The following is a 25674-nucleotide window of genomic DNA, read 5'->3' as shown; positions in this document are numbered from 1 at the left end:
AAGGTATGCTGGCTTTCCCACTCTAGTAATGGGGCATGAGGATGCCAGTAAGAACAGGGTAAAACTTAGGAAAATTATCCTGAATATTGAGAGATGGTCTAGGTTAAGACTGTGGCATATGGTTCTAAGCAGAAAGTTAGGATGATCTGTGCTGCTTTTTGGGGGAGGGTGGAGTATTTAGGAATACTTTTATATATCCATCACTGAGGCATTTAGGAGTGAATTGACTAGTTACTATGTTTTGCTTGTGTTTTGTCTTGCTTTCTGCTAATGAAATTTCTGTTTAATCAACAGAGATGCTGTTCAGTTAAACGTGACTGCCACACAACAGCTCCTCTTCTTGGCACAGCGAATGAAGAATCTGGAAGTGTTCATGCATGTTTCAACGGCCTATGCGTACTGCAATCGAAAACAGATTGAGGAAATAGTTTATCCACCTCCTGTTGATCCCAGGAAACTGATAGATTCTCTTGAGTATGTGTTATGTTTTATGAAGCTACTTCAGTAATCTGTAACCACTTGCTTTGTAGTAATGAAGTACCAAAAAATGGTTAGGAACCTGAAAGATGAAGAAATTAGCTTATTATGCTTGTGCTTATGTCTGACAGCATGGCTGACACTTGCCTTTTCTGTAAAGAAGATGGGTTAAGGTTTTACAGTCATGTTCAGCTGAGCTAGGCGTGGAGCGGTACTGAAGGAGAGGGATGCTCATGTCTACTCGTGATGTCTCCTGTATGCTGAGTGGCAGTTTTTCCACTGTATGATGAGCTGAATCAAGAGCTATTAAAAACAAAAAAGCTGTGCTGTTACAAGTGCGGTAGCACCAGCATTGTGAAGGAAAGGGGTAGAACCAAGACAGTCCACTTTAACAGCAGCCTTCACTACATCTGCCTAAATGCCATTACAAGATCAGACTGAGATACTGCAATAATATTACTTAACTGTTTAGAAACACAACTGTAGGAGTGGTTCTGTTAGGTATTCAAAAAGTGCAGACATCAAAAAACTGTTTTCTGTAGCTTTTTAGTCTTGAATTGGGCATTACTGAGGGGAAAAAAATTTCTCATTCTATATTTTTTTCTGTGGACATTAGCTGTCCTGAGGTCTTATTTAGTAGCTGTCAACCTTAACTGAAACAGGTGGCAAATATGGGATAAGTCAAGTGTAATGTAATAAATAATAATCTCAACTGTAAATCAGTCTCTCCCTTCTTCCCCATCATACAAAATATCACCCCTTGTAAGAGAAGTATGAAACTAAAAATAATTAATTAAAAAGTAAAACATCTTCTTTAACTTGTTATTATAGATGGAAGAGCACTAACATTTCAAAACAAATGAGCTACTACCTAGAATGCACATTGAGCCAACTGTTTTTTATAATATTGACTTTAAATACACTTTCAAATGAGATATTCTGAAGTAGTCATATTTTTGTCTTTTCACAAGCAGAATAAATATAACTTCAACTGCTTGGTTTGGGCTTGGACAGCTGTCTGTATTTTAGAACTCATGGTAATGAGAGAAGGCTTTTGTAAACTTACAAAAGAGTGATCTATCTAGCCAGTAGCTGACTGAGACACAAACAGATCTGTGTCCTGTTCTGGGCTTTTCTACCCCTCTTCCCACCCCAATTCATATCACGAAGGGAGTCTGCATGTCAGATTTGATTGTAATAGGACATTGGTGAATAACGATGTTGGCTAAATTGTATTTATGTGGCTAAGATGTTGGCTGACCGAGGCAAGTAAAATAGTGGAGAATGTCAAAATAGCGACGGTTCAAGAGGCACACGTTGTGCTTGTGTGATATGACTGAAGGTTATTACAATTTGAAATACAAACTGCTGAATGAATTGGGAAGCAAGATGGAATTGCAAGACCACTAAATTAAAGGGAGAAACATGGTGACCCAGCTTGCTTCAGAGGTGGTGTGTGATAACTTAACACCACAAAGGTGGAGGTGATACTTGATGGAGCTGGGACTCCTTTGCAGTGACATCACTTTCTAGATCACTTAATGCTAACTGAGGAGCAGCGTGCCTGTGTCCCAAAGATGTAACTTGCTGTGTCTGCACTTCATGTTTGAGAACTTAGTTGACAGAATTGGGATTGTTGTAAAGGAATGTACTACTTCCTCCATAGTTGGTATGTAATAAATGAATTACTTGGGCAAAAAAGTAAATAGCAGTATGCTTCTTTCAGTGGACACTAAACATGTAACCCTCCACTCTTACTGAAAAACTTGTTTTCATTTCGGTCTGTATCCCATTTTCTTTAAAGGAGAAAAAAAAATTCATGGTAAAGTTAACAACAAAAGAAAAAAGATTTAATATTTAACAAAGTTCATTTACTTTCTACAGTACACCATATAAAATAGTTCCAAAAGTGTTTTGGAACTGGGCACATGTTCTGGTGAAATATTTTTGTTGTTGTTCTTGGCATTTACTCTCAAATGTTTAGTTTTATAGTTTAATTTGAAACAAAACGAGCATGAAGTCAGTGTAGACAGTCTTCTGTAAGTTGGTAGTAAAGTCCTTAAACCAGCTTAACTACACTGCTGCTGTAGGATCTCAAATACAACATTCTTCCTTAAGATCCCTTTTCAGAAGGGTTCTACCTATGCAGTTGCCACATTAATTTAAATAGTAGTGTATAATCAAAATGAGTAATAGGCAGACTCTTAAATTTGATTTTTCTGGCCTCTGGGATTGGTGTTCAGTTTAAATAAGCAAAAAACCCCTAACTCTCATATTTTGATGAATGATACTTGATGAATGATATTTTAGGAGGCTACATGGTTTTAAAGTTAAGCACAGTATAAGCTGTCAGACATTTATCGTTTGATTTCCAAATACTTATGGAAATGTTTTACAATGTCTAGCTGTTTACAGTAGAAAGAAGTATGTGACATACTAACCGGTGGAAGTTGGTATTAGATTCTGAAAATCAGGCTGAGATTTAAAGCATAGTGGTTTAGTGTTGGATACTGGGGTTGTTGCAGAAACGTGAAATGCAGAACTGAGTTTTTAATTATTGCTTAAATTTCTTCACAGAATTTCTTGTTCCTCTGCTTACACAGCTTCTAGGGAAATGCTAATGCTTTGGTGGTTTTGGTATGTTTTGGGTGGTTTTTTTGTTGAGTGGGGTTTTTTTGTGTTTTTTTTTTTTGCCTTGATTAGTGTTTTGAAGAAGACATTGGATTTTAATTTTACTTTCCAAAGTATTTTTGATCTATCTGGTTATCCTTTTCACATATTGCTTTCACTACCCCCTGTCCCCAGTGAAGCAACATGCAGTAATTTACACTTGCCTCTTATTTTGTTTCTTTAGGTGGATGGATGATGGCCTAGTGAATGATATTACTCCTAAACTGATAGGCGACAGGCCTAATACTTACATATATACAAAAGCCTTAGCCGAATATGTAGTACAACAAGAAGGTGCAAAATTAAACACAGCCATTATAAGGCCATCTATTGTTGGTGCTAGCTGGAAGGAACCTTTTCCTGTAAGTCACTGAGTTTTCACCTGACCGTTTTGTCTGTAAACCGTAGTACATCCCGACAGCCTGTTTATCTAGTGACCTTCGTAGAGGAAAATCTTTTAGACTATGGAGTTGTGGCTTGGTTGCTTCTGGATAACAACTCTGATACAAAATCTGTCAAATATGGTATTATGTGTGAAATTTAGGGGTAAATTACTTCTAATCCTAGAACAATACACTTCTATCGCAATGGGAGATACTATTTCACACATGAAATAAATTGTCAGCTTTTTAGTTCATGATTCTATGTATCTTCATCTGGTTTTCCTTCTTCAAGATGCTTTGCTATGTCAGTAGCTGCAAAGGGTGACTAAGAAAACTGGGGACTGTGGGACATAAAGATGTTTGGGCTCCACTTCCTTTAGTCAAACCCTGTAAGCTTTGCAGGGGATGGCATAAGTTCTTGTGTTGTATGCTATATTGTTATATAGCATATATGCTATATGCTTCCTCCTGTATGGGAGATGGTATTGGAATAGCTTGTGCAGTTCAAGATTGTCTCTCAAGCCCTTAAAATCCATATAATTGACTTTGCCTACTTTTTTGAATATGTACAATGTACATGTCAAACCATTAAGTATATAGTGTCTAAATACTGTCATTAAAGTTGAGCAAGAATGGCTTCTGTTTGAAAAATGAAAAAACTAATAATCGATTCCAAAACTGCTTATCTGTCTTCTATGAGTTGTTAGATGGTAGTCTAAAAACACTTGTAAACATGAATACTTTCAACATAAATGTATTTATACAGACAATACTCTGCAGTTTATTCACTAAGAAATAAACAAGCTAGCATCTCACTTTGAAGGACCAGTGAATCTTGTCTGAGTTATAGCAACTTGTTACATCACGAGATTTTGCTATGGAAGAACTTCATTTAGAGACATGGAAATTAGTATTTTTCTCCTCTTTATTCTCTTTTCCCTTTGCCCCTTACACTTGTAGAAACTTCTCAGATTTTTACTTGAAACTGCCAACTTCGGTATACTCTAACCAAATCCTTTCCCTCCCCCCTGTTCATGATAGGGATGGATCGATAACTTCAATGGACCTAGTGGTGTCTTCATTGCTGTAAGTAATGAATATACTTAAATTTTTTTCCTCCTTTTGGAAGGTGACAAAGGTTCGTGTGTTTTACTGGTGGGTCTTCTGTCTCTTTTTTGTTGGTTTTTTTTTTTAAGGCAGGAAAAGGAATTCTTCGAACAATGAGAGCTTCCAACGATGCAGTAGCAGACCTTGTTCCAGTAGATGTTGTTATCAATATGGCACTGGCTGCAGCCTGGTATTCTGGAGTTAATAGGTATAACAGGTGACAATAGAGAGTACTAAGTATTTTGAACTTGTATTGTATATTTTAATAAATCAGTCTTCTATTGAACTTCTAATCGGTGTCCTGCTATTTCCCCAGGACAAAGGAATCTAAGGTTCTAACAGCATTAGTCCCTCAAAGTGTAACTTCCTTATGCCAAAGAGAAAGACATCACCTACTGATACTGTTGCACAAGCTATGCCTGAAAATTTCTTCCTGGGTCTTGTTGTAATCAATACAATTTACGGTAACATAGGTGATGCCTTCTCTGAAAGAAAAGAAATGTAATGATTAAAGAATGAGAAAAATACTGGAAGATGTTAAATTTTTTGCTTTCTACATCATGAGACTGATGCTTTTCTGCTTTATGTAAATGATGCTGTTGAGGGAAAGGATAACTCTGGATATGTTTTTTTTGTCTGTGTTTTTAAAAGGTTGTTTGTCTTCTAACTTGCTCTTTTGTCTTTTTTCCCCCCAGACCAAGAAATGTCATGGTATATAACTGTACAACAGGTGGCACCAATCCTTTCCACTGGGGTGAAGTTGGTATGCCATATTTCTTTTTTTCATAAGCTTTAATAGAAAAATAAGGTCAAATAAAAAAAGGACATGCTATAATCACTAGGTCATACTGTATTTTTATTGTTGAAACTATTGATAGCCATACCTCTCAATTTTGCAGTGTATTGTGCTTTTTCATTATCTTCCCCTTGCAGCAGTATCACTGTATCATTTTGTTCTTGGGTTTTTTGTATTCCATTATAACTTAAACTATGGAAGAACTGATTTTTCTGTTTGCTGCCATGACCTCATCTGCAGAGTGTGGGTAGTGTGCAGCAAAAAGCATTGCTCAGAGGAGCAGTAGTGATGTTGGGTTTAATGCCAACCTTACTAAATACATATGGATGAACAGCCCACAATTAGATGTTTTGTACATCTGCATAATTGAAAGGTATGGTAATAGTTTTGCACTTGTGTAGCTCTTTGTTGTGTTTGGCTTAAGTTAATTGTTGGTTGAGGTGGCTTTTTTAATCTTCAGATAGCTACATGAGACTTCAACTATTGATGTGCAAGGAAAAGTAATCTTTAAGAATATATGGCCACCTATTTTCAACTCTTAGATATCCTGCCTAGAAAGTAACTCACATGCCAAAAGCTTTGTAATAGTTTTTGTTATAAATAACAATACAAGCTGGCTGGCATGGTAAAGCTGTTAATTAGCTTTCAATTTTTTAGAAATAGAGTTCTTAAGCTCAGATTATTTTCTTTCTTTCAGTTAACTTCAGTACTTAAATCTATTTTATTTCTTTTTACTACTTTCTTCATGCTTTTTACTTGCTTTTGCTCATTTTATGTGTATCTGTTTTTATAAACCTTGTTGCTTCAGCCAAACTTGGAAAATTGCTGACTTCATTTATATCCCAATTTGAATCAGGGTATTTAAACACCGTTTATAAACAACAGTATAAAGTTATGAGAGATGATTAAAAAGAGAAATTAATTTCAATATAGCTTTTTAAGACACTGATCCTGCATATCTGTCGTGTACAGAATTTTCAGGTGTCAGAAGGAGTTTCACATGGAGTCCCATCCTAATCGCTTAATGCTTAAATATGGATAGGTTGTTTAAAAATGTCATTTGAGATGCACTTCAGATGCTTGCAAAGTCCTCAATCTGTTCTTAAATTATGCTTCACACAAGAGATCAGAATAGCCTTCTTCATGAAATATAGATGACTATTTAAATATAGCTTTACATGCTATATAAACTGAAATTGCTGTGAGTTTTTGAAACCAACAACTTCTAAGGTAGGAAAGAGGAACAGAAAGAGAGAAGCTACAATAAAATATGATACTGAAGATGAAGGCGTAAAAGGCTGCTTGGTTATAATAAGAAGCAGTTCAACTGTATTTTAGGTTAAAAGCTTATGACTCTTAGTTTCTGTGGATTGTAGAAGAGGTAGGGTGGTTATTTAAATAACATGCTGACGTAAGTATTGTACACTGTAATGTACTTTGAAAACCATTCAATTTTACATGGTTATTATCAAAGCTGTTATGCAACTTTTCTTTCTCAGAATACCATGTAATTTCTACTTTCAAGAGGAATCCTCTCGAACAGGCCTTCAGACGGCCCAATGTAAATCTAACTTCCAATCACCTTTTATATCATTACTGGATTGCTGTAAGCCATAAGGCCCCAGCATTCCTGTATGATATCTACCTCAGGATTACTGGAAGAAGGCCAAGGTAATGGTGACTAGCTCTGTCTTGTCTGTTCCTCTGACTTTTAAACAAACCTGTGCTTACACTATGATGTATATTGATTATTTTAAAAATTTTTTTCTTCCACTGAATGTGTTGTGACTAAAACTCAGCCTTTTTTTTTCCTGAGAACAGGTCCTTGAATTCAAAGTGACTCTGAACTTTCTAGCAAAAATGAGGATGTTTTTGTTGGATAGTTTGGGGGTTTGAGTAGTCAAGGTAAACAGAATTACAAGATCTAGCAAGTGATGTTCGTGCTTGAATAATAAATATTCAAAATATGTTGATCCTTATTTTTTCCTACAGGACACCACATTAAATTGCATTTCAAGAAAAATATTTTTAAAGGTGCAGTAAGGCACCCTAACCTTAGTTTTCAGTCCAACCCCCTCTTGTATCAATGTTGGATTGCTGTCAGCCATAGAGTGCCTGCATTTTTGTACGATCTTTTGCTCAGATTGACAGGTCGTAAACCATGGTAAGAAGGACAGGGCTAAAAATATCTTACTGGTAAGGTGGTGGAGTTCTGTGAAGAAGATGTGGCATTGGGCCCTATCTAGATTTACTAACTATAAGCAATAACAATCCATTGGCTGTGTTTTGAAGAGATTAACGACTGGCTCAACAATGCTGTCCAAGATGCGTCTTGGGTCAGAATTCTAGTCAGTCATTAAACTCCAGTAAGTAGCTTGCATTAAGATTGTTGTTGCAATTATACACTGATAATGGAAAGGGGTACAGAATTAATAATTGTGGGTTATTCCTGTAGATGATACAACTTGATCTGATATGTTGGTTTGTATCATCTCAAGGTTCCATTCAGTGTATAATATTTACATTAGTATCTGGCTAACTTCTTAAGTGGTGAAAATGGCATAGCTCTGCTAAATGGGCTAAACTAAATTATGTAGAAGGAATATAAGATGTCACTTCAATTTGTTTCAGATTTACCAAGCCATATGATCTTAACTCATTGTGTTTGTTGTGTTTTCAAAAGTATTTGTCTTCAGACTATAAAATCTCCACTGTGGTGACAGTGTATTAACACAAGTGAGTATTCATTCATTATCCTGTAGTCTAGGTCTGTCTTACTAGGAGGGCAAAAGGTCTGTAACAGACTTGGCACTGGATCAGTAAAAGGAAGCCATGTAAGTGGTTTGTAGGAGAAATCTTCTAAACTGCCTTGGGTTCTGTTGTTCCAAGTCTACTCAACAGTGTAATACTCAGAGCAACAGTAGTGGCAGGAGGCTGTGCCTGTATAGTAATCTTCCCACATTAAAAAGATGTGAGCTCTTCACATGAAAAGAAAGTTATTGAACATACAAGTTCCTAGCTTTTAGGTTCTTTTGCAATTTTAAGTTATTCTTAATAAATATTGATAGAAATTCCCTGACAAATGTGAAGAGTTCATCACTCCTAAAAATAGTTATACTATAAATGCCAACCTACTGTCTTTCAAATGGTTAGGAAGTAATGCTGCCAGAATCTTGTAAGTCTTTAAAAGGCGTCTGGTCTTTTAAGTATTTGACCAGTGGGAGTAAAACAAGGCTGTGAATAATCATTTTATTTAGAACATTCTTAGCAGTTTTATATTAAACACTGGGAATGTTGAATCCTTGGTTTTGCTTTTCCTGGAATGCTTACTTGATGTCCAAATATAGCATTTAGAACTTTAATTAGTACTAGTACAATTGGTGACATTAAATATGTGTTTTCTAGCCTGTGAAGTACTACCAATATGAGTATTCCTACTTAGTTTAATAAAACAGTGGGTAGGTGAGTTTCCTATCATGCACAAGATTTCCAGTTTGGAGGAAACATGGGGGATTCAACTAAAACAATTGTTCTGTCACTAAGGTTACTCAAATGCACTTGAAAGAAAAGCTTTTGAGTTTGACACGCAGCCCACTTACAGGAATATAGCTTTCATTATATAGTGCTCTTCTCTTTTTTCTTTTTTTTTTTTTTTTTAGCATTTAAAAAATGGGAGCCTGCAGTAAAAGCAGTAGAAGGAAATAAATACATAGATGCAAGCAAGACATGCAGTGTTAAATCCTAATGGGCTTCATGTGTTGCTTAATAATAGAAGAAATTTGGGACAGATCTTTACTCTTCCACTTTTTTCTAGTCTTCTGGCTCAAAGTACTTTGAAAGCTGCTTTAACTGATGGGCTGGAGACAGTCATGGTATAGTGATGTACTACTGTTGCTGTGGTTGTTCTGTCCAGTTGACAGAATGGTTTTAATTACCAGGTAGCATGCACTAGGAAACTTGTAAAGCCTTCGAAACATTACTGGAGATTCTTAAACTCAATATAATGCTGTTCTGAGTGAAGAAGGGCTGTCTTAATCTGAAATGTGATATTTTCCACCACGATTTAGCAGAAAGACTTGAGCAGTATAGTAAAAACACAGTAAAATCAGCACAAGAAAATTCAAATACTGTGCTAATTTGACTTCACATGGTCAATAGCCTGCCTTCTGTGCTGAGTCTGAATTCACTTCTGAGGTCTTTATTGTGTGCAAAGTAGGGAAAACTAAGCAATGGAGTTACTATGTAGGTTTAACTGCACTGTTGTCATACCATCAGGATATTGTACTGCAACTGAATGAGAAATTTTTAACAAGTCAAAGAAATAGATCAGGCCTGTGACCCTTCAGAACTAAAGGATTATGCTCATAATAATAATGAAAAAGTCTTCCTCTTCAGGGTTTTTTGAAAATTTATCTGTTGAAGTCTTTCTGCAATATGAAGTCATTCTTCTGGGTGTCACTTGTGGAAGCAATGTTTTTAGTGAGATGGAAATGTTTTTGCTGTTTTTGTGTCTAGTTGAAGGTTCTTGAATTTAACAATTTTCTCATAATACTAACAGTGAAGGGAAGGAAGAAATAATGCATATAATACTTTTTCCAAATTTTATAGAAAGAACATGCACAATAAAGATTGGCATAATGAAGATTTAATACTTTATACTAAATACTTAAGACTATTACAGCATTGTGCAATTATATAAATAGTGGTGATAATCCTTAGCGTCCAAGTTTAAGGATGGTATTGTCAGTAGCTTACCATATATACTTAGTTGTGAGCAAAGCTTATTAGTTGTGTAATTAACTTTAATATAAGGCATAGTTCTCTCTTCTAGCTTTGCATAGGGCTTAGCACAACAGAACCATATATTATTTAAAAACAATTCAGTGTATTTGAAATCTTAAAGCCTTTAAAAATACACACCTGGCAGATCTTTCCAATTACTCTGGAAGAACAGAATGTGGCATGAAATATTTAAAGTTGTAATTCAGGGATTTCTCCAGCAACTCATTTTCTGTTACTGCTTAGAAAGTTAAAAGGAAAGCGTGGTTGATGTATGTAGGGAGGTGTAAAGGATATAATTTCGTATCTTATCACTTCAATTTAAAGCTTAAAACTTAACATGAAGCACCTTTCACATAGTTACTGTCTTACAAACCAGAATTGAGTAAAGAGTACACTTTCATTGAACAGCTTAATATGGTTTTTCCTCTTGAAAGCACTTTTAAGTTGCGCATTTAAAGGAACCACAGAGCTGCTGGAAAGATTGGAGTTCTAGTAGTATGTCTTGCACTTCAAAATTTAGAGCCAAATGAAAATCTGAACAAAGACAAATCTGAAAGCTTGTTTTTTAGGTATTTTAGAGGAATATTTAAAAAAAAAACAACAACTCTTTTTAATGCTTATACAGAGACTTGCAGATTGGCAGCCTGTAGGTACAGTGAAGGATCAGGCTGTATTTAGCATCAGAACTGTTTTTAGCCTGGAGACAATAGGTTGCATGCAAGACTTCTTCAAAATGCAGTCATAGCCTTAAGCCAGGTTGCTTTCAATTGTCTGATATAGAAACATGCCCACCTAACTTATGGATAATTGAGTTAACTATTGCCTAAAACTTTTAATTCCTGTGATGTGCTTCTCAAAGTGGTGTAATGTATTTTGTGTTAATGGCAGTAAGGACTGCCTAGTAGAGGCAAAATTCTACCTAGTTTCTAGGTGAACGTCTTGCATGCTGTCACACTGACTTGCTGACTGCTGCTAATATTCAGTTCTTTATGATGATCAGCAGGGGTGACATTTTCTGTCTTCAGCTTATGAAGAAGGTGTGATGTAATGCTTGATATTTTACTGACTGGTTATATATGGCTTTGATATTTACAACTTTTATCCAATGGCTATCTCTGGAACAACCTGTGAAGTGTATATTTCAAAACTTTGGGTTGAGAGATAAAGCTCCATTATGTGTATTCATGCTCTTTTTTTAGTCGTGTGTATATTCCCATTTGCAGGAGGAATATGGTGCCATTGAAATTATAAAACTTAGTCTGCCAGAGCTGCACAAGTGCCCGCTAAATAACATTCATTGCTGACATCTCTGAATAAGAGGCTGTCACCATACTTCTTTTTCTTAAAAAAAAAAAAAAGTGTAGTTTCATGTTGATTTAGTGCAAACTAACAAGCTGTCACCAAGAAAATTGGTCCTTTTCTGTCAATTTTGTAATTGATCTAGCAGCTGAGGGAGTATGGAGACACTTGATTCTTTCAGCTGATATATCAAGAAACTAACCCTACAAAGAAAAAAAAATATTTTTCCACTGATGAATTGAATCAGCTGATTCTGTGGCCAGTCACTAAATTCAATTTGAGTTGGAGGGAGGGAAAAAATCTGCAGCTGAGGTAGAATAACTCTTTTTAGCCACTTGACTTTTTAAATTTTTTTTTAATCAGCTTAGCTATGCTCTAAAACCATATCCATAGGCAGAGACAGCAAGCTTCCCAGCAGAGGTTATTCTTTATGTTAGTTTAAATTCAGTTTAAGTTTTGTTTACAGAAAAGAGTGAAAACCAGTGTCAGTGGCCAGTAACAAGCTCAAAATCCACACCTGTCTAATCAGATACTTATTTGCACCATCTAGTATTTTGCAGGGGCACAAATTTTCTTAAACTGTAGCTGTCTAAGTACTCTAACTAAAACTCCGCTGCTCTTCCAGCTTAGCATGAGAACAGAAATTGGGGAGGCACAAAAGGCAAGTCAACTGAGTTAAATAATCTTTAGACTGTCAGTGGACAGACTTCTGCAAAAAGTCTTCAGCACTTAGCCACCATGTCCTGTTTGGCACTATTTTTCTCCAGGCCATTTTGATGTGAGGTCTTTTCGGCTTATCTGATCAATGAGATCTTTGCTTTCCAAGTTTTGAGTTGTTTTCTGAATTTTTTTGTCTTAACTAATATGCTTTTTTTATGTTCAGTCTTGTTAGCACAGGATATCTTTTGGATGCGCAATCTGTATTCCTAATTATTTTTGAATCAGAGGAACTCTGGTTCAACTCAGCTCCCATTGTTGCCACCTTGCCCAACTGGTGAAATTGTAAACAGGTGTTTGAAAGCATCTAGAAATGTCTACTAATGAGATTTGCTGGTGGTCTCAGATTTGTATTCAAATTTTAATTACTCTGTAGATAGAGTCCTATGGGGTTTAAGGAAAAATATTTGTGCTTTTTGTGCTTTAGAGATATTCTTTTTCAGTGGTCTCTGCAATTTGTATTACTCCATTTCATGAGAAGAAAAAGAGGCAATTTTGATATTCCCTTAGATACTGAGATGCCAGCCATTAGTGACAGTAGGGGACCCTAATGTGATGCAAAATACTTTCTTTAGAAGAGTTTCTGGGACAATGTGCTATATCCCTTCTACAAGTATGAATGCATCAAGGCAGCTTTCAGAGCAAAATCAGTGGGTTTTATTGCCTTTATGAACTTTATTGATCAAAACTTACCAATAGAAAGCCATTTCCTGTTAATGCTGGGTTGTTCTGCTTTCTCTGCCTCCCCTCCCACCTTCTCACTCTGTGCTTAAAATGATCAGTGTGTCCTGCTATAAGGATCAAATTGGAAGCAGTTCTGTGAGATGGAAATACCTTGAGCACCCAAAGCATGAATTTAATAGCATTAGGTTATGTGTACTAGTTAGTACTTACTAAAAGTGATTGACCATCTCGAGCACTGTAACACTTGAAACAATGTTCTTGTCATAAATGTGAGAACTTTCCATCTGAGAGACTGGATGACTCACATTTTTTAGGTCCACTTCAGATAGCCTGATCAAAAAGAAACTTGCCCAATTGATCCTTATAACAACTTCTCTGTACTCCAAGTGATGGTTTTGTAGAGTTGTTTCCTTTGCATAATAAGCAATGATGGAAGGTATTTCTGCATATTTTGAAGTAGCATAGAACTGATCACCTAACTAGCAGGATCTGCTATGATCTGTCTGTGCCTTTATATTTTCCTGCCCTTTGCTGCAGAAGCAGTAGGGTTAAGGGGCTAAGCCATATTTCTGGTGGTATTAAACCTTGATCTTTTAGTGACCGTAAGAAACTAATTTTGTTTTGTTACAGAGACCTGGTCCTGCACAGTGTGCAGGAAGATCAGGGAAAGTTACTCCCTTGCTTAAAGTTGTCACGTGCATATGTTCTGCACTGTGCAATTTGACTCTTTCATCAAGTCAAATTGTTCAGTACAGCTAGATAGTCCAGTATGCTGAAGTGAAGAGTGTTCTATGTCTGTGTCCTAAACTAAGAGTTAGCAACAGAAGACATATTACCATCTCTTCTTTTTAGGGAAGAATCTTACCATTGCAGTGGGAAATAGGATTAGGAGAAAAGGACTGTCCTATAATTTCTGATTCTATATAAAGATTGGGCAACCAAAGTTCACTTCAATAATATGCAGAAATATCTTATTGATAAATATAATATGCTTTGGGTACAGAGCAAGACGAGATATGTTAACATGGGGGTGTGGGGTTGGAGGGTAAAAAATTTATAATCTTACTGTCTGTTTTATTTGTTTGAACTAATCTTTACCACTATAACCTGTACATTCCATGCCTTGGACTGTAGGATGATGAAAACAATAACACGTCTTCATAAGGCCTTGATGTTAATAGAATACTTTACAAGCAATTCGTGGATCTGGAATACTGAAAATATGACTATGCTAATGAACCAGCTAAGCCCTGAAGACAAAAAGGCAAGTAGCTGTGTGATGTGGGCATGGAGACTGAAAGTGAAATACAAGCTCATTTAAGACTGACTAAGGACATAAGCTGGTAATGCTGCTTACTGTAATGTGGAGCTAACCCTAGTACTAACTCAGTGCTGGAAATTCCTGTCACATTCTTTCAGTTGTGCCAGGGCTGTGTTATAAGTGTGATCAGAGATGAGGAAGGGCAGGGCCCCCTTGAAGGAGTCCTGATTATAAAAGATCACTGTCTTTGGAGTGGCCTGATCACGTGATCTGGTGTTACCCATATATCAACCAAGTGGCCAAGCTGTTACGGTTTTACCTACATCATGAATAAAACAAGGCTTTACTTGACCATTGTCTCTTTCCTGACGAACAGGAGGGACTTTTTTTTGCTTGTTTTTAAACTAATAATAACTTTTATATACCCTTTTCATGCTTTGGCCAGAGTGCCACGTGTATTCAAGAAATATAAGTGTAAATTCTCTCGCTTCTTTCTGAAGTACACTCTTGCTGTTTGACTAAAACTGCCCCATACAGGGGGGAAAGTGTAACAAGCAGGATGACAGAAAAGTCCTGAAGGTTGTTGAGGAAGAATGAAAACTGAGTGCAGGGTCTCAGTAAGAGTGAATGAAAAGAGCTCAAAGGAAAAATCTTTGTCTTCCCACTGTGTGTTGTTAACCATCTATGTGAGTTTCTATTTTTGTGCTATGTTTACCAGTCTCAAACTAACAGAAACACCTGTGTGGTGGTTTGACCCTGGCTGGATACCAGGTGCCCACCAAAGCTGCTCTATCACTCCCCTCCTCAGCTGGAGAGGGGAGAGAAAATATAACAGAAGGCTCGTGGGTTGAGATAAGGACAGGGAGAGATCACTCACCAGTTACTGTCATGGGCAAAACAGACTTGACTTGGGGAAAATTAGTTTAATTTATTACCAATCAAATCAAACTAGGATAATGAGAAATAAAACCAAATCTTAAAACACCTTCCCTCCACCCCTTCCTTCTTCCTGGGCTTAAATTTACTCCTCATTTTCTCTACCTCCTCCCCTCGAGCGGCACAGGGGGAATGGGAGTTGAGGACTGTTCATCACATGTTGTCTCTGCCACTCCGTCCTCTTCAGGGGCAGGACTCCTCACACTCTTCCCCTGCTCCAGCATGGGGTGCCTTCCACAGGAGACAGTCCTTTATGAACTTCTCCAATGTGGGTCCTTCCCACAGGCTGCAGTTCTTCACAAACTGCTCGAGCGTGGGTCCCTTCCCCGGGCTGCAGTCCTTCAGGCACAGCCTGCTCCAACGTGGGTCCCCTGCGGGGTCACAAGTTCTGCCAGAAAACCTGCTCCAGCCTGGGCTCCTCTCTCCACGGGGCCGCAGGTCCTGCCAGGAGCCTGCTCCAGCGCGGGCTTCCCACGGGGTCACAGCCTCCTTCGGGCATCCCCCTGCTCCGGTGTGGGGTCCTCCCCGGGCTGCAGGTGGAGATCTGCTCCACCGTGGACCTCCCTGGGCTGCAGGGGAACAGCCTGCCTCACCGTGGTCTTCCACATGGGCTGCAGGGGAATCTCTGCTCCGGCGCTGGAGCACCTCCTCCCCCTCCTTCTGCACTGACCTGGGGGTCTGCAGGGTTGTTTCTCTCATGTGTTCTCACTCCTTTCTCCAGCTGCAGCTGCAGTTTTCCCCCTTCTTAAATCTGTTCTCCCAGAGACACTACCACTGTCGCTGATGGGCTCGGCCTTGGCCAGTGGCAGGTCTGTTTTGGAGCCGGCTGGCATTGGCTCTGTCGGACATGGGGGAAGCTTCTAGCAGCTTCTCACAGAAGCCACCCCTGTAGCACCCCTGCTACCAAAACCTTGTCATGCAAACTCAAAACAACCTCGATGTGGCTAGCTGGTTTTCCCTGGTGACTAGTACTGACTGAAGCTACCTTCCTTTCCTGCACATGTGCCTGTGCTGCCAGATTCCGACCTCCCTGTGCCTCATATGCCTGGGAATCTTAATCGGATTCATTCCAAGTTACTCAAAAATATGCTTGTGCAATAGCGCAGCTGTAATGGAATGGACTTGTTCTCCACACCAGTATGTCTCATAGGAAGATACATGTATGTGTTAAAATAAAGAAGTATTGCAACTGAGATAAATTGCTGTGCGCCCCCCCCCCCCCCCCAACTGAGTTTAAACTTCCTTTCTACTATGGTTTTGTTGGTTAATATTCAGCGGGATAAAAATCACCAGTTACAGTTTCAAAAACACAAATTCCCTTACGCATTTGGAACAGTGTTGTCATCTTTAAGATGTTTTTCCTATTCAAATATTTTCCAGAATCTTGTTCTATAGTTAAGTTGAAGAAAAGCTGCCAAACTTCTAAATAAACTGTCTAAAAATAAGAAGTAGAATAGCTTTTAGTGATTCTTATGTGGAGAGGATTTCCACCCCTTCCCGCCATCTCACCTCCACCCAGCAACTTGAATTCAGAAAAAGTTTAAAAAACAAACCCAAAATAATCCCAGAGCTTTGGACTGTTAGTATTTTCAAATAGCTGTTTTCGATAAGATGTGCATACAGCAGTAAAGAACTAGTTGGAATAATGGTTGAAACTGTACTTTCTTTACTTTTACATTCTTGCTGTGATGATATATTAAGGAAAATAATGTTTAATTGAGACCTTCTGATAACTTACTAGAAGGCTGTTTGGCATGTATGTGTCTTATGTCATGACTGCTGACCTTAAACTTGCAAACAATGCTAAATTACAGTGTGAGGGATTGTCTTCAGAACTGTAATGCATTTATTTTTCATCATACCTTATAACACACCTGCCATGCTGTTAAGCAGCTTATTTGGAAACATGGACTTGGGGATTTAGCATAAGTATAACAACTTTTAAAGCCGAATACAGTTTCACTGCACAAAACTGTTTACTCGTTTCTTGTTCCTGTAATGATCTTACTTATTCTTTTACCTGCAACAAAATTGGCAGAGCTGAAAGCCTGCTAGGAAAATCTTGGTATTTATTTGCACTTAAACAGCTGTTGTTGTAGAATCTTGAGATGAAGAAATCAATACATCAGTGAAAAACTTTAGTTGTGAATTTACTGTAGTAACTTCCTCTCCTGAGGAAGATACTCATGTGGTTCTTTTTAAAATATAGCTGTCCAACTATAAGCACAGCTAAAAGAATTCTGCATTTATGCAACAGTGAACTAGGCACAGAGCAGTGTTCATTCTACAGCATATTAGAATTATTTTGTTGCTTAAAAGGAAACAACATAATAGAAAATAGTTATTTCTAGAGAATTCCTTACAGACAAATGAAATGGGAAAGCAGTGCACTTGGAAGTGGAGGGAAGAATACTACTGCTGAGGAGGAAAAATAAGGCATGAAATGGTTGAGATTTGGAAGAGGTGGTTTAAGAAGCTGGTAGTTGAGTCAGAAATGGGATCTAAGTCTGGATTGTTCTTATGATTAAGAACAAGATAACTTTTTTACATCAAAGACAAATTGGAATTATCTGGTATAAAGGCATTTATTCTTTTCCTTTAAGTTATTCTGTATAGCAGGTGAATTTTTAGGTAACTAACAGTGAAAGCTTTCATTTTATGCAGACATTTAATTTTGATGTTCGACAACTACATTGGGCAGAATACATGGAAAATTACTGCATGGGAACGAAGAAATATGTGCTGAATGAAGAAATGTCTGGCCTCCCTGCAGCTAGGAAACACTTGAATAAGTAAGTATAAACTTTCATTTTCCTCTGTTTATATTTTCTGTGTTTTCCTGCCCTTGTCAAGTTTTGCTTTTCCATATTATGACTCAATTGTTCTTTATAGCACCTGTTTAGGTCCTCCAAAATTCTTCTATTCCAGTTCAGTGGTCTGAAGCATTTTCTGAAGAAGTCAGCTGTCATCTTTCTTGTTCCATTTGTTGCTCCTGAGTTGCTCTCAGTACTAATAGTTACAGTATTGGTCTGGGGTTATGGTTGTAGCTCTGATCACTAGTGTATACTGTAATCCAGGTTTCTGATTTTACCCAAGTGTCTTTTGGAAGGTAAACAGGTACACAGTAACACAAGGTCAGAATGGCTTGTTCAGTTAAGGAGTTTTAATAGAACAATAGTTGTTTCTTCTGGGAATGTGATCTTTTGAAGCAGGTGAGTAAACAGGCATGGACTCTCCACCTCAGAGCAGGAAACTTTGATGTTGGTGCTTTAAGATGACTTCTCTTAGCCTTTTATCTGTGGCTTAACTCCTCCAGTTCGAATGCATTGTTACTGTCCAGAATTTTACTGGCACAGTTGCCCTTGTTTTGTTCTTGGCTGATTCATAAAGACAGTTGCAGACTTTTTGATTTGTCTTTTTAAAGAGTGAAATAAAAGTGATTAATCTTGTTCTGCAGTTCTACTTCACATCAGCTATCCTGATAGCACAAAGAGAAGTGGCGTAGGTCATTACTTGTGTCATTCTTCTAAAGACAAGGATTTGCAGTTGTAGAGTGGATTGGCATGATATGTTACGATCTCAGAGATACTTTTGAAAGATGGTAATCTTTGATAACAGTGAGGATAGCTGAAGAGGTATCCCCTTCAGATTTGTTTGTTTTTTTTTTTAAATCTAGATGCTGTTAAAAATGCACAGGAGTTATCATACAGTTGCCATTCTTTGTGCAAGGGATCGTACCGAGAATAACGTGAGAAACAGTCTTGTATTGGAACAGCATCTGGTTGCCCACAGCTCTCAGTTTTTAAGTGGATTATTTTGCAAGAGGTTCAGATTCTAACATATATTTACTCTGAGCTATTAAGTTGGCCTCTTCTGTTACCATCTAGCTCTTTACTCTAATCTGAACTTGAGTTCACTGCTTCAATATTAAGCAGATGTGGCAGCCTAGGGGACCTGGCTTCTCTAGGAAACTACTGAGTAGAATTTTTCCTCGAATAAAAAAGTGGGCTTTACTTTTGTAATACAAAAATTCAGGCTGTTTTTTCTACAAATAAAGTATGTAGAGGAAGGTCTGGCTATACTAACACCCAGCCTACCTGTAAAACAAGATAAGGGCAGTCAGTATTTCCTTAAAAAGAGGTGTCTTAAAAATACAAATTGTCACGATCTACTGAACCAAAGAGATTACTCTGTTTCTAAGAAATCCCAGCCAATTCTGGTTGCTGTTTGTCTTGAAGCTTCCATCTTTACCTGTGAGAAGACTACTAAAAGTCACAGTTGCTCTAGAAGGACACTTTGTTTCTTCTAATCTTTCCATATAGTTCCCTGAGAAGGAGTAAGTTTAAAATTGCAGTGAAGACTCCAGGCTCTGTGGTTGGAAAATCCTATGATGTTGGGTTTTGGGAGTTTTTTTTTTTGGTCAGTGGCAGTTGGAGTTACTTCTACATATATATGAAGTTATAAATATGTGGAGGGGTGTAGGGGAGTTCATAGTGTTAAATATATCCTTGTTCTTGGGGTGGATGGCAGCCTTCTACAGGTAAGTTACTGTATGTGTGACCTTGGCTTTAAGATGTTTTTATCAAGCAGCTATAAAGCAGAAGTACATGTGGTTAGCTACAGGGCTGGCTCTGTTCCTTAGTTTTCATGTGTTCCGGTTTCCAGCAGTGAACTATGGAAAAGCCTTCTCTGTTTGGTCCTTCACTTAATCAGCTTACTTCCGTTGTTCATGTAATACCACTCACAGTGTATCTTGAGATGAACAGATGAACAAATTAAATTCTACATTACAAGTTAATTTTTAGAGTGCTCTTTTTTCCTGTAAGTCTTGGTACCTTAGCTTTTAATTATTTCTTTTGTTTTCCCTTAGGTTAAGGAATATACGCTATGGCTTCAATACAGTTCTTGTGATCCTGATCTGGCGTATCTTTATTGCAAGATCACAAATGGCAAGAAATATCTGGTACTTTGTGGTTAGTCTGTGTTACAAGTTCCTCTCCTACTTCAGAGCTTCCAGTACTATGAGATACTGAAGAAGAGAATTTAGCATTAGGACATCTATGCATATGGTGGTCTAACTGCACAAAGCCTGTAACATGTAGTCATCTCACATTTTGTAAAAGCATAATTTCATCTTAAATTGGAGTGCAAAATATACGGTATGGTATATGTAATGTTAGTTGTGTATCTTCTGGAAACAGAGAAAATAAAATGGTCAAGTGCCAGGTTGAATTGGCATTAGACAAGCATTTAAGTAACTTTTAACTCTTTGACCTGGGGAAAACATTTTAGACCACTGACCAACATAACTGTGCAATTTGGAACGTGTTTGAAATCTGCCTTAACATGATTTATTTTCTTTTTAAGTTTTACTCCACATTGAGCAAGATAAATATTGACTTAGTAGTTGCTGTAGACCTATTTATTTGAAATTCTTCTAAATTACAAAGGGTTTTGCAAGTTGCAAAAGTGTATAAATGACGGTGGATCTCCTGAAAAAAATTATTTGAGGACTTCAGTAATTTGTCTTTACTTTTTGCCACTTCTTCCCTTCTTCTCAAAGTAGGGATGCAACAATGGTGCCTACTTTGCTTTAAAAGAAAAAAGGAAAAAAACAACAAAACAAAAAAACCCAACCTTCCTTAATTACTGAAAGGCCTTTTGTCTGATCTGGTCTTCAGAATGCACTTAGTGATTCAGTTCTGTGCTCAAAACTGGCTGCATCCAACTTGCATTTATGTCGTCATGAACGATTTGCTTCTCTGAAAGCAGAATTGATCTTATCATTGGGTAGATAAAAGGAAATGTAACCCTGAGGGGGGCAAAAATAAAGTCATTGACTGTCCTCTTTTTTAATGATTTTTATTGGGAACACAGAGCCAACACTGGATTGTTACACTTCTGACTTCAAAAGGTAAATGTATTTGAAAGGAATTTATTATGCTTAGTTGCTATTTATGTTACTGGTAATAGTAGTTGGACAAACTATAGGCTTTCATTAAGAGATATACCTGTTTTTAAATTTTAAGCAATGTTAGCAAATACTTCATGAATTAATAATTTTTAAAATCTGAGCTATGACATTTGATGCATGGACAACACTAATGCGTAAGCACACTTTCGCATCCCTGCCCCAATAAAACTTCTCATTTCACTGGGCAAGCAGAGCAAGATGTACCTTGCTTCAAAATGAAAGTATGTTAACAATTCTTCCATCTATCTTTTAACTTAAATTACTAGGATTAAATCTGAAGAAATCTGGTTGTTCTGCATGTTAGTTTGTTGCAGTAGGGAAACCATTTGTAAAAATAGCAAGGTGTAAGAAAAGAATGAATCCTTGTTTAAGGCAATACATGAAGATCCCTTTAAATTTTGGTTGCACAGAATTCTGTCTGAGAACACTGTAATGCTCCTTTAATTGATGCACTGACCAGCACCGTTGCCCAGTGTTTGTTCATTAAAATCAGTTTATACTGATGAGTTTGTTCTTGAATCTGCTTGGAAAGGCAAATAATGACTTAATTACACAAGAGCTACATTATACTTGCCCTTGATAGTTTTTTGTCCTATTTGAATTGAGTAGGTAAAGAACTTATTTTGCTATTCTTGTGAAAACTCTTACTTTCAAGAGAACACCTTTCATGCAGGTGTATATCTCATTTTGAAAAGATAATGGCTTCCTTGTTGAAGCTAAATATTCTGTAGTAAGTAGTTAAGCTGTAATTCCTTTTTAAAATTACCTGTGTATATATAAAGCTAGTGATGAAAAGCCTAAATGGTCTAGGACCACACCTTGTGTGAGAGACCTCTAACTGGCTGAAAATAAATTATGGCTTCTGTGATTGAAGATGTTACACTTGAACAAATACATTAGGTGTATTCCGTTTTTAGTTGCCTCCCCAAGTATCTTACTGGACCTGAAAGTATGCTTAAGCATTCTTGCATTGTAGACTTTTTTCAGAGGTGCCTACTATCCAGTGACACCCCTTGTCCCATGTTGGCATGTGGCTGAAGTTTGAAAAGACAAATACATCATATTCTGAAAATGATTCTGTGAAGCAATTCACTTATGAATTTTGGTTGTTTATCGTACATGATACTTATAATGTTCATTTGTTTATACTGAGAACTATGAAGCCAATGAACTGATTATCTCTGGTCCAAAACTGCTTAAAAAATATATTCTTTTGAATAAGTAACAAAGAAAAGGATTAGCTTAAACATAAGGGTATTTAACCTCTCTCTTTCAACATTTGCCAATCTAGAAACCCAATTTTTTTTCCTCTTTGGAGACTGTGGTTCTGTGCACTATTGGTATCTTACACAAATTCATCAGTCATCCTATTTAATTGACAATAGATTCAGTGTTGCATTTATTACCTTAGTTTTGTCACTTCCTGTGGTCAGTCTGTGAAATTCTATCTGAAACGACTGGGGTTTTTTCCATATCAGAACCCTGTTCCCTTGCAGTTCTTCATACCAGTGTTTGCACATAACAGATGTTGATCAAAAATATACAGGAACTATATTTTGATACAGTAAGCTAGACTCACTGTACTGACTAGCAAGTTACAGGAGGTATTCCAGTTGGTTAAATAGGAAGAGCAGCCTGAAACAACATGATCACTTAAGTTACTGGTATTTAAATATGGGATGAGGAGAAAAAAATTACATTTTCCTGTAATGTTTTTGTCTGCTGTAGGAACAGATGTTTGGAAACAAATGCTAAATCTGTGAGCTTTTATAAGACATAAACAGAAATATTGGGTGCCTTTGTTTGTAAACCAAAAATAAACAAATCCCTTGAAAGTGGTGTTCCAGTGTTTATTTTTTTTTGCATGTTTCTAGTCTAATTTGTGGAAAATAACTGGATAATGTAAATGCCATCTTAATATACACAAACATGCTCTTTCCTTTGTGAGAAACTTTGAAAATCAAGTTAATGACTAATACTGCATTTAAAAAAAAAAAAACAAAACAAAACAGAAAACCCTTCACAATCACAAAACAAAAAAAAACAACAAACAAAACCCCCACAATCTAAACCTTCATGAGGTGATATCAAAACACATGGTGAGGTATGCTTGGTCATGGTGACTTCCTTGTATGTCAGCTAGTTTTCGCTGTCATTGCCTGTTCCCTTGTCGTACTAGTTTCAAATTTACTTAAATAGATGGGTGCTTTTTCATGTGGTTTAAAAGGATACTGTGGTTTTGCAGTAGCTTTTGGATTAATATTTCAAGGAATTGTAAGTGACTACAGCTACTTGTAGCATCTACATTTTGTGGTGAGGGAGGAGAAGGTAGCATTAAGTTAGTGCATCACCAAAATGCCTTGGTTTTTTGGGTTTTTTTTAACCTTAATTTCTTGGAATCTTCAGATTTCATGGATTCTTCCTCCTTTTATCTAGAGATCATACATCATCTGTCAGCTGTGGTTTGGCGTCTACTAGCTTTAAAGCATAACCTTTCCTTTACTTGACTTTAAGACGTAAACTACCAGAAATAGATGGGGTTTTTTTGGTGTCTTTGATTCAAAATTGAAAGCAAAAAAAAAAAGTTTCAAGATGTTATCCTTTATGTATCTTGTGCTGTTAAACATTTTACCCTTTTTTCATAGTGCAGTATTACATCGTAGGTTGTTCAAAAACAAAGAACAAGTTTATAGAGGTAACTTGGATCTGAGAAGTACCCTGCACGGAGCTGGGAAGTATAACTTTTCATAATATTTTTACATATTTCACAATCTGCTGAGCAGACTTTAAAACAGAAATGAAGAAAAGTCACCAAAGAATGGCTGCTCTGGGGAAATGTAAGTGAATTGCTTTGAACTGTATTCATGCTGTTTGTCAGTCGTCTTGTGCTGAAGTATGTGCAATTTATTTTGTCTAGCCTGGTGACATTCACTGTGTGTTTGTGTAAATCTCTAGAGACTGTAAAATAGTTCCAGTGGAGCTGATATGAATTGTCTGCTCTTATTTTTAATGTGTGCTGTACCATCATAAATTTAGAAGCAAAGCGTGACAGGTCTCACCACTTTAAATTCTAGGTTTTCTTGATCTCTTCTAGAGTATTCTTCAGAGCTTCTTCAGACAACACTCTCCTCCTTTCTGTCTGTAGATGACTGCAAGTTAAAGGTTACTTAACCAAACTGTGAGCTGCTTCTCTGCTGTCTCGAACTAAATTTAACCCTGCATCCACTTTCAAGATATTTATAAATGCTTCCCTCCTTAATGTTATTTTAGTACTTTTCTTCAGTGCAGAGTTGACGTTCACTTTGGCTTTGCCTGCTCTGCAACAAATGTGACTCACTGATAGATAATTAGTAGTGATGCAACTGTCTTTTCTGGAATATGGAACAATGACAGCTTTGAGCAGCTTTTATTCTTGCTATGAGAAGCAGGAGAAACCACGACTAATTGGTGAAAGCAAAAGTTCCAACACATTAACGCACTGAATAAAATTAGAATGCTTAGAGGCATGGGCTCTAGGTAGGGCGAATGGAACTTTTTTTACTCTTGATTCAGTTATATCCATTAACTGCAAGTGTAGTGATTATTACCCAGAAACCTTTCATTTCATTCTAATTGAATTGTTACACCTTTCAGGATGGTAAAATTCTGTAGCCACTATAATTTCTGAAAAAATAGCCTGACATGTAGAAGCAAGGCCTCTTTGGCTTCTTTATGAGCATATGAAAAAACTAAAGTATGAACTTATAGTAGGATTCTCTGAAACGAAAAAATTAAAAGCACCACTTGGTTAAAATTTTCTGGGATGTAGGATGAACATTAAATCTTAAATTGCCCTTGCCTCTTGTGGTGCTAGTTTCCACTACATCATCTGTGTATACCCTATGTCTACGGTAGAAACAGCAATTCAGTCTACCACCAGGAGTGTCAGAAAAGTAGTTCTGGTATTCTTGTTTTAATCAACAAACATCTGATTTACCACTTAAGTGAAAATGTTTCAGTACTTAGCCACTATTAACTTTTATGTATCATGTCAGCCTTAATCCAGATTCAAGACGGCATCATACAGTTGAGTATTTTTATCCTTACGAAACTCAATAGCTCATCCTTTCCTTCATTCCTGATGAAATTTTCCCAGAACTGGATGTCTAGGGACACAAATAGTTACACTTACTGTTACAGGCACCTAACTTGGATGGAATTCAAGAATCTAAAGTTAGGAGGCTCGATTTCCTCTATTACACAGTTTTCTTAGTACGATTCAGAATCATAAGGCAAATGCTTAAAATAAGCAGGGACATCTCAAAAGCAGTCACATTGTGGGGTGAGGAGTTAAAGACCTGTGGAAATGAAATGGTTAAATTATGGGAGCAGGCTGAATATTGTTAATATTTGTACTTAAGTTAGTATGTATGTGGAATTGAGGCTGTATTGACACTGTATTGTGCCGTGTGGCTCATGATCTGCATTGTAGATAAAGCTTGTGGTCCAAACAAATCATACAAGTTGACTCTAAGCGAACAAGTCTGTCATCCAGCACTTCTCGTTTAATGTACTCTCCTAATACAGTGCTTATTCAACTTGAAGATTC

The 25674-nt window shown here is 37.1% G+C and overlaps 1 protein-coding gene across 3 annotated transcripts in view; it reads left to right on the top strand.

Moving 5' to 3' along the window:
* FAR1 (fatty acyl CoA reductase 1) overlaps nucleotides 1-22712 on the top strand; it is a 28746-nt gene extending 6034 nt beyond the window's left edge. The window contains exons 3-11 of one of the 3 annotated variants that reach the window (XM_010563767.1): nucleotides 295-474; nucleotides 3332-3509; nucleotides 4572-4616; nucleotides 4727-4845; nucleotides 5333-5400; nucleotides 7426-7597; nucleotides 14050-14179; nucleotides 17777-17904; nucleotides 19983-22712. In XM_010563767.1, the coding sequence (XP_010562069.1) occupies nucleotides 295-474; nucleotides 3332-3509; nucleotides 4572-4616; nucleotides 4727-4845; nucleotides 5333-5400; nucleotides 7426-7597; nucleotides 14050-14179; nucleotides 17777-17904; nucleotides 19983-20145 (1183 nt within the window). In that variant the 3' untranslated portion in view covers nucleotides 20146-22712. Of the gene's footprint in view, nucleotides 1-294; nucleotides 475-3331; nucleotides 3510-4571; nucleotides 4617-4726; nucleotides 4855-5332; nucleotides 5401-6932; nucleotides 7105-7425; nucleotides 7598-14049; nucleotides 14180-17776; nucleotides 17905-19982 lie in introns of all 3 variants that reach the window. The other 2 variants (XM_010563766.1, XM_010563765.1) reach the window with 2 other exon arrangements.
* The last annotated feature ends 2962 nt before the right edge of the window (nucleotides 22713-25674 follow it).

Source organism: Haliaeetus leucocephalus, unplaced genomic scaffold (assembly GCF_000737465.1).
Source record: "Haliaeetus leucocephalus isolate CR32 unplaced genomic scaffold, Haliaeetus_leucocephalus-4.0 Scaffold173, whole genome shotgun sequence".
In the NCBI taxonomy this organism is placed as follows: domain Eukaryota; kingdom Metazoa; phylum Chordata; class Aves; order Accipitriformes; family Accipitridae; genus Haliaeetus; species Haliaeetus leucocephalus.
Note: the sequence above shows the minus strand (reverse complement) of the source record. Positions and strands in the feature narration are given on the sequence as shown.